At 51.2% G+C, this 13,270-nt stretch overlaps 3 protein-coding genes across 3 annotated transcripts; all 3 read right to left on the minus strand.

The window, feature by feature from the left end:
* Nucleotides 1-278: 278 nt before the first annotated feature.
* On the minus strand, nucleotides 279-7,061 carry GT037_008367 (atp binding; the record flags this gene model as incomplete). The annotated part of the gene is made up of 10 exons (XM_038933414.1): nucleotides 279-1,651; nucleotides 1,711-1,796; nucleotides 1,845-1,999; nucleotides 2,047-2,625; nucleotides 2,681-4,626; nucleotides 4,679-4,936; nucleotides 4,984-5,215; nucleotides 5,764-6,633; nucleotides 6,909-6,938; nucleotides 6,996-7,061. The coding sequence occupies 10 exons, from the start codon at nucleotides 7,059-7,061 to the stop codon at nucleotides 279-281; spliced, it is 5,595 nt and encodes a 1,864-aa protein (XP_038784079.1).
* A 1,034-nt stretch (nucleotides 7,062-8,095) lies between these two features.
* GT037_008368 (uncharacterized protein) lies at nucleotides 8,096-9,302 on the minus strand (the record flags this gene model as incomplete). The annotated part of the gene is made up of 2 exons (XM_038933415.1): nucleotides 8,096-9,091; nucleotides 9,138-9,302. 2 exons carry the CDS (start codon nucleotides 9,300-9,302, stop codon nucleotides 8,096-8,098), a joined length of 1,161 nt encoding a protein of 386 aa, XP_038784080.1.
* A 475-nt stretch (nucleotides 9,303-9,777) lies between these two features.
* Nucleotides 9,778-12,527, minus strand: GT037_008369 (uncharacterized protein; the record flags this gene model as incomplete). Its single annotated transcript, XM_038933416.1, has 2 exons — nucleotides 9,778-12,230; nucleotides 12,281-12,527. The coding sequence occupies 2 exons, from the start codon at nucleotides 12,525-12,527 to the stop codon at nucleotides 9,778-9,780; spliced, it is 2,700 nt and encodes an 899-aa protein (XP_038784081.1).
* Between the last annotated feature and the right edge of the window lie 743 nt (nucleotides 12,528-13,270).

Below are 13,270 nucleotides of genomic sequence, written 5' to 3' on the forward strand. Positions count from 1 at the left end.
GAACGTTGTTTTCAAGTACCACAACTACAGGATCATGGGAAATTTCAGCTATTGGGTTCCCCGCTCTTTCGTCTCCCACAATGGCACTGTTAGATGCCGTTTGATAGCGTAGATAGATACAACAAAGAAAAGTACAGCTAGAATTTGGAAACAATGGCATTGTCATTGTCTGAAAGACGCGTGTAACACCACTTACTGTATCTCCGATACAGACATACACATACGCATTCGTCCATGTTACCTCCTATCGCATCACAGTATCTTCAAACAATGCTCCCTCATTCACCAACGAGCTCTACGATATCGCCGAACTCTCGGAAAATCCATGGTTCAAGATCTTTGAATGCTTCGGGTACCGGCTTTTCATCGACTGATGGTACCTTGGCCAGCTTCTCGTCGAGCGTGGCAAGTACGTCTACGATTTCGACTTGAGAGCTACTCGTGCTACCAACAAAAAGTGATCGGGATCCACCGACATTTGCTTTGTGCGATTCATCGGGGTGCACAGGAGCGCTGTGACCTCGATCGTTACAATCGGCTAAGCTGAGATCCTTGGGTTTACCGTCCTGACCATAGCGCATACCGTCTGCATCATCGAGAGCATTCTCAAGAGACTGCATAATATCACCCTCACTCTCACGCACCACCTGTAGATCCTGAGAGTCTGCAAGGCCGATCATAGCGTCTTCTATCATGGAGTTATCGTCTCCAAAGGTATCTGATTCGTACATTAGTTCTGCAGCCTCATTTCCCATGAAGTCTTCATGCTCTTGTATGTCGCTCAAAAAGTCTCCGTAATCGCTTGAAGTCGGTGGCCGTTCGACTGTAGAACCCATGAAGCCAAGGCTATGCTCACCACCTTGAGAATAGCAGTAGGTGGGTTTCTTGTACATGAGGGAATTCAATGAAGTAGGCAGTTCTTTACCCTGGACAGTCTTGTGAAGCTGATGTAGACCACGATAATCTCTTGGGCCGTTTATGCCGAAGTTCGCCTTCTGCTTCTTCTCTTGTTGTGTAAGATCGAGTTCATCAATAGACGCTGAGACCTTTCGCTTGGATGCTGTAAGCTGGAGCTTGGTCTGGGTTTGTTTGCCTTTCGAAACTGGTGCTTTCTGTGTTGGTTCCGGCCGATCTTCTCCTGATGGGACACGTTTGACCATGGCTTTCTTCTTCGGTGGTTTGTCCATACCATCCTTGCAACAAAGGTGTTTACAAGCAAGCCGATCTTTACACGCGTGATTACATGCCCACTTGCCATTGGCTAGCTGTACCGGTTCTTCGTCTTTGTTATCAGGTGCAGCATCGAGCCGCTGTGTAGCATTCTTGCTCTTTCCAACGTCTTTAGTCTTGGCCGGCTTACTCTTCTCGGTGTTCCTTTGTGAAACCGTTGCGATAGGGTCGGCATAGTTTTCGATCTGGTCAAAGTCGAAACCACGGAGAGAAGCACCTACAAGTGTGTCGTCGTCCAATTCACCATCTCCGAAGTCCTCGCTGGTAGCTGTCGGCTTTCGACTTGGTCTGGTAATCTCAGTACGACGCTTTGATACGTTGGATTGATGTGACATCGCAACGTCTGACTTGTGAGTGTTCGATGACGGAAACATGGAGGCAGCTATCTTAGGCTTGATGGTGGCAACACGCATACTGCCAGCTGGCAGATGTCAGTTACTTTCACTGCCCAAGAGAGACGGTACATGCCTATGCCATCACACATAACATAGCAGTTGATAGATTGATCTGGGCTTGTCAAGAGAGCTGGGACTGTGATGCTTTGACCTGAACCAAGCTTTGGACCACTGCAATAGAGATTAGTATATCACGATACCGACAAAGTGAATACATACCTAATGCGTGCGAAATGTATCTTGCGACCATCCGAGGTGTCAACCAGAAGACACACATAGATCAACTTATCGTTGAAACGCTGCGGCGGCTGTTCGTTGATGAAGCCAATATCTGCCTTGATCTGAATTCTCACTCCGTCGTGAGATTTGATCACCTGGAATTCATTAGATAGCGCAAAGCACAACAGACAAGCATACTTACAGTCGCAGGCTGGGCATGAAGTGACACGCGAAGCTTTGGGAACAATCGGACCATATCAAGTATCGTGAGACCATACGGTGGATTCCTGCCAACGAGCGCTTCGATTCGGTGAGGTTCACAACCTTCAAGGTCCTCGATAGATCTCAAGCCAGCGTTGACGAGCTTTCTGACCGCGATAACGCCGATAGTGTCGATCTGTTTCATCTGTAATGGGCTGTCATCCCAAATCCTCGCCCCTAAACTTCTCTCGAGCATAAGGGCACTGTGAATGTTGACTGAGTCCGCTAAGATGATCTGGCAATCAATAATACATCGCACAAGACTACTGATGTTTTTGAAGATGATTTGTGTCTCAGTTACGTATTGCGAGCGGTGTTTGCCCGCCTCGCCGTCCCATGAGATAACGGCGGATCCGAGGACAGACTGGATGATGAGGGATACCTTTTGGGCCGGGAGATCAAGGTTGACAGGGATGGGCCAACGGATTGAAGGCGACTTGTTTAACAGTTTGTAAAAGGGTTTTTCGCCTTGACGGAAGCGTATGGTAGAAAACTCGGTAGCTTGAGCCATAGCTGAGAGCTGTACGAAATGGTCAGTGCGAACATGCTATTTACGTCACTGCGGTCTTACTTACTATCTCAGAAGGCGTGGACTTTGACCCAAGTCCCATGAATGTTTTCATAGTCTCGAAGTTAACGTAGTATCGTGCCATAGCTTGACCAAACTCTGTAGATCGAAAGCACTCTTCGCCAGATATGAGGTTGGTCTCGCGCAGGAGGGTAATGTCACGAAAGCATATGTCATCGACCTGTTCTTCGATACTCTGACCACTTCGAGAGCCATCTAGCTTGTAGAAGTTGGGATTCTGTTGGAGCCGGACGTAGAGAAACGTGCCTCTGAGCCACTTTCTGGCCGACTGTAGGTCGCTGATCGTTCCCAGTCCGATTTCGGCATTCATGTGATCCACCAAGTTGAGATGGAGCTTGCTTTCGATAAGATCTTGGCCGGTTACCAACTTCTCGTAACGGCGGACTTTTGCTTGTCGAGTCATGATAACCGCTACTGCCGAGTCGTCATATTGAGGTCGCCCTGCGCGGCCAAGCATTTGCATCATCTCCAAATCCGAATACTCCTGAAGTCCTTCTGCACCCCAGGACATCGTGTTCTTGATGATTACGAGATGACAGGGTAAGTTGACACCGACTGCGAGCGTTGAAGTGCAGCAAATGACATTGATTTCGCCAGCAATGAAACCTTTCTCAACCTGCATCCGATCGTCCAGATCAAGCCCTGCGTGGTGGAAAGCGACACCTGAAGCCACAGTTTCCCGAAGCTCTTTGTTAGAGAGCGCAGGCGGCTTGGAGGGAGGTTCCCACATGCGGTTCCTGCCAGGTGACGATTCCCACCATTTCGCAATGAGCTTTGCTGTATTGGCCGTAGAGTTCCTGGTCGCACAAAAGACCATTATTGGCTTCCGCTTACAGTAGCTAGCAATGATCTCAGGGATCCTGGCATCGAGCACCTTCTCAAAGCCGAAATCGTTGGTGGAGCTGGTATTGTAACCTCGAACATATTTTTGCAGTTTGACCGGGCGGAACTCTTCACCAAATTTCTCGTTGGCAGCCGGAGTATCTGACTCAGAAGAATTCTTCCCTAACCATGCAGCGATGTCATTAAAGTTGGGCACCGTTGCCGACAAAGCTACAAAGCGAACGTCCGTGCCTATGGACTTCATCCGCGACACGACCGCCTCAAGTGTGGCACCGCGATCTTCTCTGAGTATATGGACTTCGTCGATGAGAAACACTCGTATCAATCTCATGAGCTTCTCATGATCTTTCCACTTCCTAGTCATGCTATCCCACTTCTCGGGTGTGGTTATGATGATGTTGGCACTCTGCACATTGCGAAGATCCCCTGCGTCGCTGTCGCCGGTCAGCTGAGCACACTTGAGCCCGAGCTGGTTGAACTTGGCTTCCCAATCACGTTGGCGCTCGGAGCATAAAGCCTTGGTCGGTGCTTGGTATACCACCTTGTATTGACCCGTTGCGTTGGTAGCAACAGCGCGACACACGGCAAGCTCAAGGATGACAGTCTTTCCACTTCCCGTAGGAGATGCAAGCACAAAGTTGTCGTCGGTGTTGAATAATCTTTCGAAACATTTGGATTGTACGGCATTGAAGGCCGGATAGGGAAACACAGTCCGGAGGCGATTGGGTAGAGTTGTGACAGGGACGAGACGAATACCCTGGCACGTGGGAGGAGCATGAGACAGATCCACTGGGTTTGGCTGTGGCTTTGGAAAACGATGTTGACGATATTGAAGGTCAACATCCTTTGTCGGTTGCAAGCCATTTTGGACAAGCTGTTTGCAAGGGCGCTGATACTGCTGTTGATAGTCCTCGTCAGGGGATTGGAATTCATCCTCGAGGAGTTGAGGTTCTGCTTCGCGTTGGGTTGTGGTGGGAATGACTCGCTTAGCACGCCTCTGGCTTGCCTTGAATGCCGGGCTGGATGAGCGGCCGAGTGGTACATCTGAACTTGTTTCTGGGAAGGGCGCAGGATTGTGGGCGAAACGACCTGAATGGCGGTCAGTGTGACATTTGCTTTCAACACGATGGCATGAACTCACTCAGTTGACCCTGCACGATTTGCTTGGGGCGCAGGTGAAATTCGGCTTCTCGATCAGTAGCTGCATTTTTGGGGCCAGAGTTAAAAGTACCTTCCTCATCATATGTCGTGTTTCTATGAGCACGGAAAGGCTGCTGCGGTTGAATTATGGCTGCATTGCTAATGAACGTGGACGGGCCAGGTGCAAAAGACAGCCGCGTCCTGCCTAATACAGCTTGTTGCTGACGATTGGGGACCGGTTGTTGGAGCATCTTGTTATCTATACAATTTCAGCAAAGCAAGATCAGAAGTAAGACGCTCGCGTACCAAATGAATCAAGTTGGGGACCATGATCATACAAATCATCATCATCCTCCACCACGTCGTACATGGGATGCTCGTACTGAGTGGCACGATAGCGATCTCGAAGAGCGATTTGTCTTTCTGGCTGTTTGAATCGGGGCTGGAGGACGTTGTGCTTTGATGCGCGACGGGGAGCGCCTAGCCGCTGGGGGTTATCAGACGGATGATACCTGTCGCCCATGACTGCTAGATAGAGCTATTCATGTCAGAGGTGAAGCAGGGGTGAGTTTATGCACGGGACGAAAAGTGAGAGTATTGAACAGGGCGTGAGGTGAGAGTCGGGACGTGAAGGGAAGTCACGATGGAGGAAGTCGCAGCCTGACGGGTCATAGTAGAACCTCACGGTATGACACAGGCGATGTTCAGCCACCAGCCATCCCAATCGGCCGATATGTGAGAGCATCTGTTAGTCACCACTGGGGAGCATGTTTGCTCTATAGATGCATATTGCTGAATTATTGGCGCTCAAGCTTCTCGCTTATGGGAATGGCGTTCTATCGTAGGTGATTCTGGCATCGATCTAGGAACATTACTATAGCCTGTGGGACTCCGAGGCATATCTGCATCATACGTGCGATCGACTGTGGTCTTCTCGAAGTCGGCGATTCTAACTGGTGGCAGTTGCGAGCCCCGCTCAGGCTTGGTGTAGAGATAGGTAGCGAGCAGCACGACACAGGTGCCCAGGAAGAACTACCAATCATCAGCATCATCATCACCACCATTACTGTGTTGCTGCAAACATACCGATCGCGTCACCTCGAAATCGAAGAAATACACACTTGCTATACAACTGAGCAGAATCGAAATCGACGTCGCAAAGTTCTTCGCGATATTATCCGCATAGTTGATGACGAGCGCAACAATGACGCCGCCGGCTGCCTGAAAGCCAATGGCCGTCCACACCACCCAGTTGTAGCCAACGAAGAACCCAGTCTTCGCTATCGCCTCTCCGTCCTTCCAAATAACGCCCAGGAAAAGCGAAGGGAACAGTGACCAGAAACAAAGCTGGCAGTTACGCACCCAGAGCGGTGTCAGCTTTGCGCTCGACGATTCCTTCAGTATCTTTTCGAAGGTGACTCCAGCCAGGCCTGAGAGAGCGCAGGAGATCAGAACTGCCAAGAGCCCAACCCGACTATTCATGCGAGGTACTTGAGCTGCACGATCCTCGTGAATACCCTCATATGAGCCAGACCGCTTCAAGACCCGCCCAGCGACATTCTCGCCTAAATCATGTAGTTGCTCCAGTGTCTTAGTCCATGACGACGATCCTGACCCTGGTGTGGCTGAAGGGGCGGTCGCTTGCGGTACTTGTATAATAGATACGCCGACGATGAGAAGTAGTAAAGATAACCATTGGCGTGTCGAGAGGCGTCGGCCTAGCATCAAAACGCTGAAGATAGCCGTCGTCAGAATCTTGAGTTGGTAGGTAACTTGGAAGGTTGCAGCATCCAGATTGCTGACAGCAACGTATTGAAGAGAGTTTTGTATCGTGTATAAGACCGCAGGTATCGCAAGCTTCCAGCTCTCGTTTGTAAACATGGCGGTCGTCATGGTGCGGAACAATGTCGGGACGGTCGTGTTCGAAGGAAGGTTGCCGGACATCTCGTATAATGCCTATGGGTACTGTGAGCCTGACAGTAACCATACCTTTCCATACCACTGCCGTACCATAGTCAAGCTTATAGCTAGCTTGATCACTTCATTCAAAAAGACGCTTGTGCTTGCGTGATATCTTTGCTCTCCAGCTAGAGGCATTACCCTTGAGTAATGCATAATCTGATGCCGCGTCAGCCACTGACACGCTTCGATCCTTCGTATACACAATTTGCATCTTATTTGCGCTTTTCAATTGGGCGAGGGTCGCCGTTCGCCAAGTAGGGTGGCCGTACCAAGATGAGGGCGGAGTTCTGGAAGGTGAGCTACGAAAAGATTAGCTCATGCGCGTACATCGAACCAGGACACAAAGATATGCGTACCGTCACAAGGGACAGGTGCTTCATCGACACCCCGCCCAGGGTTCCTGAAGCAGCTCTGACAACCATCGTGGGTTCAGCTCTCGTTGGATTCGCGGGTAAATCGGGAGATCGCTAGGCGCGCATGACAAGTAATATATCGCAGAAAGGTAGTTGGCAGATCAACAGAAGATTACTGTGAATGACAGGTCGAACATGTACAAGGCAAACGAGAGCTGCAGACGAAGTCCATCTTGAGTGCTGTCAGCCTGGCGCAGGCGCGGCTTCCGATGCTCCAGGTCCGCCCACGCTACTCAGCCGCAGGGGTGCTTAGTGCCGATCAGACTTGGCACCCTAACATCCTTCCGATGACGCGCATCCAGACGCGTCACATATAATCTGATCTTCATTACACGACGGTGGGTTTTCCTAACAGGTCAGGGTTTGGTAAAGGTTGGTCTGAAACCAGAGTTCTTGGCTGCGCTATTCGACCTCTCTCTTTCTCTTAGCTGGGAGATTCATATATACCAAGCGACACTCCTTCTATGTCAACATGTAACTGATATCTATCATAGTCAGACTGGCCGGTAGTAGTTTAGTACTCTGCATCATATCGCATTACGATGAATTTCTTTGCTCTGCCTCGGTGTACAAAATAGCTCTACCGAGGCAACGATACAAAAATTTGCTGTTCTTTCTGATCTCGACCATTGAGCACAAAACCTGCTCCGAAGATGCACGCAGGATTCTCTATCATAAGTTGAGCAGGCCATGGTATGTATCTTGAGGGTAGATTCGAACAGATGTGAAACTTGGAAGAACCAAGCTCCGTGGTAGCTCATGCTTCACGAGGACCTGTGTCAGTGCCGGAAACTGTTCGCCCCTACGGCTTTTCCCAACTCGATCTTCCAGCTTCATATATCGTATTTGGAACTTCTCCGGCATACCGAGCGCAGCTGTGGCTATCTTGACAAGTTCTTCGCCAATTTCTACATACTATAGCAAGCGGCATGCGATTTGCAACCAGTATCGTTTATGGCACTCTTGGGTATTAGTATCAAACATCGAATCCCATACTTCCCCCAGGCATCCAGGAAGAGAGCATTGGTCAATAGCCCAAGACTCTACACAAGTGGAACATCCTCTATCTCGCTGATGCGCTGGATCTCGGCGGTGAATCGTTGATGCAACTCTTCCACGCTTATGTTATAGTTTGGCTCGAAACACATCGAACCTCCCCGATCATCTTCCATTATTCCAAGCACCGCAAAGTACCTATCGTGGGGCATAGTACATTTCCGATACCGGTAGTCGAAGGCTATGTCGAGTAGATTCCGCTGCAGAACCACGCCTTCTCTCCGCGCAGCCTGTCTCATCTGTGATTCGAGGATGTAAAGCAAAGGGGTCCAATCGACTTCGGCAGTATCCTGTAGATGGTAAACCGGTGATACAACTGCTGACTTAATTCGGAATACTAAAGCCCGCAAGGTCCGCACGTCACCAGCCCACTGAACTTGGTAGCTACCCCACTGTAACGTAGTCTTCTTGGCTAATACTGCCTCCTGAACTGTCCACATGCGTTCGAACCAAGGTGCGGTAAGAATACTGTTGATGCTTCGGCCTAAATCGTGTATCGGTATATGGGACCACGGGGCTTCTTCCCCTCGGGCGTATGGTTGTATGAAAGACTGAAAGTGCTGCATGTCTGTCTCGGTATGATCTGTGCCTCCACCCAGGTAAACAACAACATTACTTGCAGTTTTGTAGATTTGGCCCATCTTCTCAACCTGATCCACTCTTTCTTCCATGTCCATTTGGTTGATACACACATGGTCCGTCCAGAAAGTCCTTACTGAATCTGGATGTCTCAAATCGTGAAGAGCGTCGTATAAACTCTTGCTGATACAGTAGAGCTGGCCGTCAACTAATATTTGGGCTTGATCACTATAATTACCCCAGACGTAGGACATTGCTTCGAAGGAAGGACCATCACTCAGATGCGATGTGACCAAAGACGTGCTTATCGTGTCACCAGGATTTCCAGGATGGAGCTTAAGCAAACGAATGTCTCCTTGCCTCTTATCTATGGGTGTGTGCATGTATGTTGTCCGTTCACCATTCTGTTAAAGTCAGCTAGTAGCCATGTCAAACCCCAAGGTGACATACCAAAGCCATAGAGGGTGGCGCCCCTGGACTGTCCACTGTATATCTTATCCAGATACCGAACGATATCTTCCATCCAGACGGCAGCGAAAGCAACCATTCGTTCATACGAAATGGGAGCGTGCTAAGGCTGGAAGTCCATCGCCAGAACTGGGTCCAGTAAGTCATCTTGTTTGAGAGAGAACCCCAGTGGTTGTTCACTCCGGTACGGATTGAGATTGTGTCAGCTTGTTCAAGAATGGTCGCAGGAAGACTAACATTTGGGTCGGAGTCTACAAGCGTGAATGCACCCGTTGGCGAGGTGAGATGTCTAAAGGACGTAGACGAGGCCTACAACAAGCACAGCCACTTTGGTGGCGTTTGTACGGCGCCAATCGAGATCGATCGTGGCACCAATGAAACTCAGTGATCAGCTAAAGCCCAAAACATGAAGGTGATTTAATGTGTCATTAACAAGCCACAAGAAACGCTATACGAAGAGAGCCTATTTCCCCAATGCAATGCCAAATGCAACGCTATGTACATAACTCATAATACACCAAACATTAACCCCATCATCAATATTCTCAACACACTCGTGCCCTTTCACAGAAACTCAAAGCACTCAGAATGTATACGAGCCATACCTCTTGTCCTCCCACCCCTAGTAAGAGTCGCCAAAGAATTGACTGGCAAGCATAATATCCTTATCCCCATTGGCAAAGTCCCACCCAACGATCGTCGGATCTTGACTACAGCAGATGATCCTGCGGGCGTCGAACTGGAGTTTGAAGACTCGCGAGTTAGTGCCGTTGTTGGCGTTGAGGGGTGCGGCGAGCGGGTGAGGGGGGTGGTGATGATGGTGATGGTGGTGGTGTGGTGCGGCGTTAGCTGGGCCTGCGGCGCCTTGTGCTGTTGTTGCGTTTGCAGCGTTTGCGTTGTTTCCTGCCGCGTTGTGGGTGGCTGCGTTTGCATTTGCGTTGTTGGCAGCCGGACCATGCATTGCTTGAGATGCTGCATGGAGGGCATTGGCTTGCAGGGCCAAGGTCTGAGCTGCTTGAGCCTGAGCTTGAGCCTGCTGTGCGAGAGCCTGGAAGTTGTTCTGTTGCGCAGGAGCTTGGGCATTAGCTGGTTGGTTGTGGTGCTGTGCACCGTGGTTCGCGTTCGCGTTGGCAGCATGATTAACTGGTCTTCGTGGGCGGCCGCCAGCAGCTCGGACAGCATCGTTCTGTAGGAGTGTCTGGGATTTCTCCCAGGTTCCGTCAGGCCCTCTCTTCCAGATAATAACGGTTTCGTCGTAGGAGCCTGAGACGATGCGCGCCCATTTGCTGCCTCCGCCACCCGGTGGTAGTTTAGCCCCATAGGCGAATATCTTGGACGGGTCGCGGGAACCAGCGTTGCGAGCACGTCGCTCAGCCCTGGTAAGGTTTCGGTCAGCGAGCAGACCACTAGCCTGTGCTGCAAAGTAGTTCCGATCAACGGACCGCGCTTCAGCTTCAAGCTCTTCTTCGTTGCCAGGAAGGTCGCCAAACTGAGCTTGTACGGTGCGCACAAGATTACTGTGGCCGTTCAGACAGGCCACTTCAGCTCCTGTCGCGCGGTCAAAGATGCGTACGCTTTCGTCTGAGCTTCCACTAACGATGCGTCGTCCATCGAACTGAACACAAGCAATGCCCTTGGTGTGACCTGAGAATGTCCTTGTGCATGCGCCGGTGCGGACGTCCCAGCATTTGACGCTCCTATCTCCAGATGCTGAGACGATTTGGCCGTCAAGAATCTGGATGGCATTGACTGCAGCGCCGTGGCCTTCTAGCGTCATGATGAGGCTGTATGGAAGAAGGGGTTTGAAGTGAAGGTGTTGGTTTTCAACGTGTTCCTGCATGTTAATGATGTAGGAAGGGAACCGAGCGCTCGACTTCATGGTAGATGAAGGGTACGTGTCGTCCGTTGGCATCATCTCCTTGCGATTCCAGACTTTGATCGTCTTGTCTTTTGAGCATGTGACCAAGTAGCGATCGTCGAATCTTAGGTTTAGGACCGACTCCGAATGCGCCCTTTCGATTTCCTTGATGATACGTCCGGTCGAAAACTTCCAAAGGATAACTTTGCAGTCGCTGCCACCTGACACAACGATATCCTGGTCAGGGCGTTCGTCGAATTGTAAGCACAGAACGGAAGCTTGGTGACCAGTGAGTGGTGGATGTACCAAGCGAAGGGTATCCAGGTTCCAGATTCTGATGCTCTTGTCTCTGCTGCCACTGACCAGGTACTTTCCGGAATACTGTATGGTATACACGCATTCGGTATGAGCTTCTTCTGGGTGGTTCGGGTGTGGTAGCTGGAAGTTCGAATAACGGCCGGTGCTCCAGTTCTCTTCTAACCTCCTCTTTTGCTTGTAAAGGTATTGCCAGTTGATTCTGGCTTCCGGGCCAGGGAGCAGGAGGGACGGGTGTATGGGAGGTCCGTTCGTGTCTGTTGCGGCGAGCGCTGGCAATATCTCTTCAGATGACAGGTCTTGTCTTCTTTCTTTGCGTGCTACAGCAGCAGGCGATGCTGTAGGTGATGCGCCATGGAACGAGATGCCCTCCATCTTATCCTCCGACTTGACAGACGGACTGTCATCAGCCTCAACTGCCCCGTGCTGCTCGCCCCACACGTTGCTAGTAGAGCCCGATCCTGCTGCTATCTGTGTGCCATTTTCTGACGCGGCGCCGTCGCCAAACAGCTGTCGTTCCCGCACGCGCTTCTTGTGGGACGGCTTGCCATAGTCGGTATCCTCGGCGGCTCTGTGTCGCGTCTTTCGCTCCTTCTCCTTGAATTCTGCGCGTTTCTGTCTCTGCGCCTCTTCGTATGCGCGAACTTGGGGGAAGTTGGAGTTCCAGCCTTCTAGTCTAAAAAGCAGCTTCCACAGGGGGCTGTCTAGCACACGCTCCCTCCACGACCGAGACAGTGTCGATGCGCGCAAGAGCGTCTCGGGGTTCAGATACGAGAGGATCTGGAAGGTGATTTCGGGAGGCAGGTGTATTACGGGGTCGAGGTGGAGGAGAGGGTTGAGCTTTTCGACGATGCCGGCTATGGACGAGGTCCGCAGCGAGCGAAGAATGGCATAGGCGAATTCTATACATGATGTCAGCGCAGGTTCCTGCCACACCGCAGCTGCTACTTACCACTCCGTTCGTTCTCGCTCAGAGCCATGACCCAGTCGGGCAGGACGAAGGGCGAGCTGACTCCCATCTCGCTGTCGGTCAGCTGCACGTCGCCGCGCATAACCATGTCGCTCTCATTCTGGCTCCTGGTGTCTTCGGAATAGCCTTCGTCGAAGCGGTTTGCACTCATGGAAGAGGCCGGGCGGAAAGGATGCATGTAGGGCGAGGCAGAAAATTGGGCATTCGGGGTGCCTAGAGGGCCTGCCATGACGGTGCGCGCAAGTTGGGTGGGTAGGTGGAGACAAAAGTGGCTAGTCGATACGCAATCGTGTGCCGTTTGCAGCGCACTCTCCTGCTCTGTTGCGGCGAAAGGGTGAGGTGATGTTGTCTGCACATGCGCTCCCAGGGCGGTCGGGCTGATGCTGCCTGGCGGTCTTGGTAATCAGGGCACTGGAGTCACGGCAAGCAACGGGTGGCGGTTGTGGTGTCTGATGCAGGGACGGGCTATGACGGGTCTTGTCTTGTGTGGCTGTCGGGGTGCACATGGGCTTTGCTATGGGAATCTCCAACTTTCGCAGAGCCTCGACAAGTGCCCAGTGCATCATTGCTTCCCGCAACACACGCGCCTTTGCGCCCGTGCACCCGCACCCATTCACTCCAGATCTGCCGCTAGCCGAGCTGGCTAGGGCATGCGGACTACTACTCGTGCGGCCAAGTCGCTCGCATCTGAGACACACCAGGAGAGCCAACGCTAGACTGCCCGCTTAACGGCTGATGCACTAGAAGTGGGAAGGATGCAGTCTAGAAGACTGGAAGAATTCCCCGATGTCATTACTCTCTTCACATGCACCTGGCAAGGTTTGCAATGTACATGAAGCGACTAGTTGAATTTTAGTTTGAATTTTACTGTTGAGCCATTGCTTGGTAAGGTGACGTGCTTGATGGTGACAATTCACCCGAGTGTCTGAGACACGCAAGCAGCCTTGGGATACTGAAGCTTTTGATATCTTG

Source organism: Alternaria burnsii (assembly GCF_013036055.1).
Source record: "Alternaria burnsii strain CBS107.38 chromosome Unknown 753, whole genome shotgun sequence".
In the NCBI taxonomy this organism is placed as follows: domain Eukaryota; kingdom Fungi; phylum Ascomycota; class Dothideomycetes; order Pleosporales; family Pleosporaceae; genus Alternaria; species Alternaria burnsii.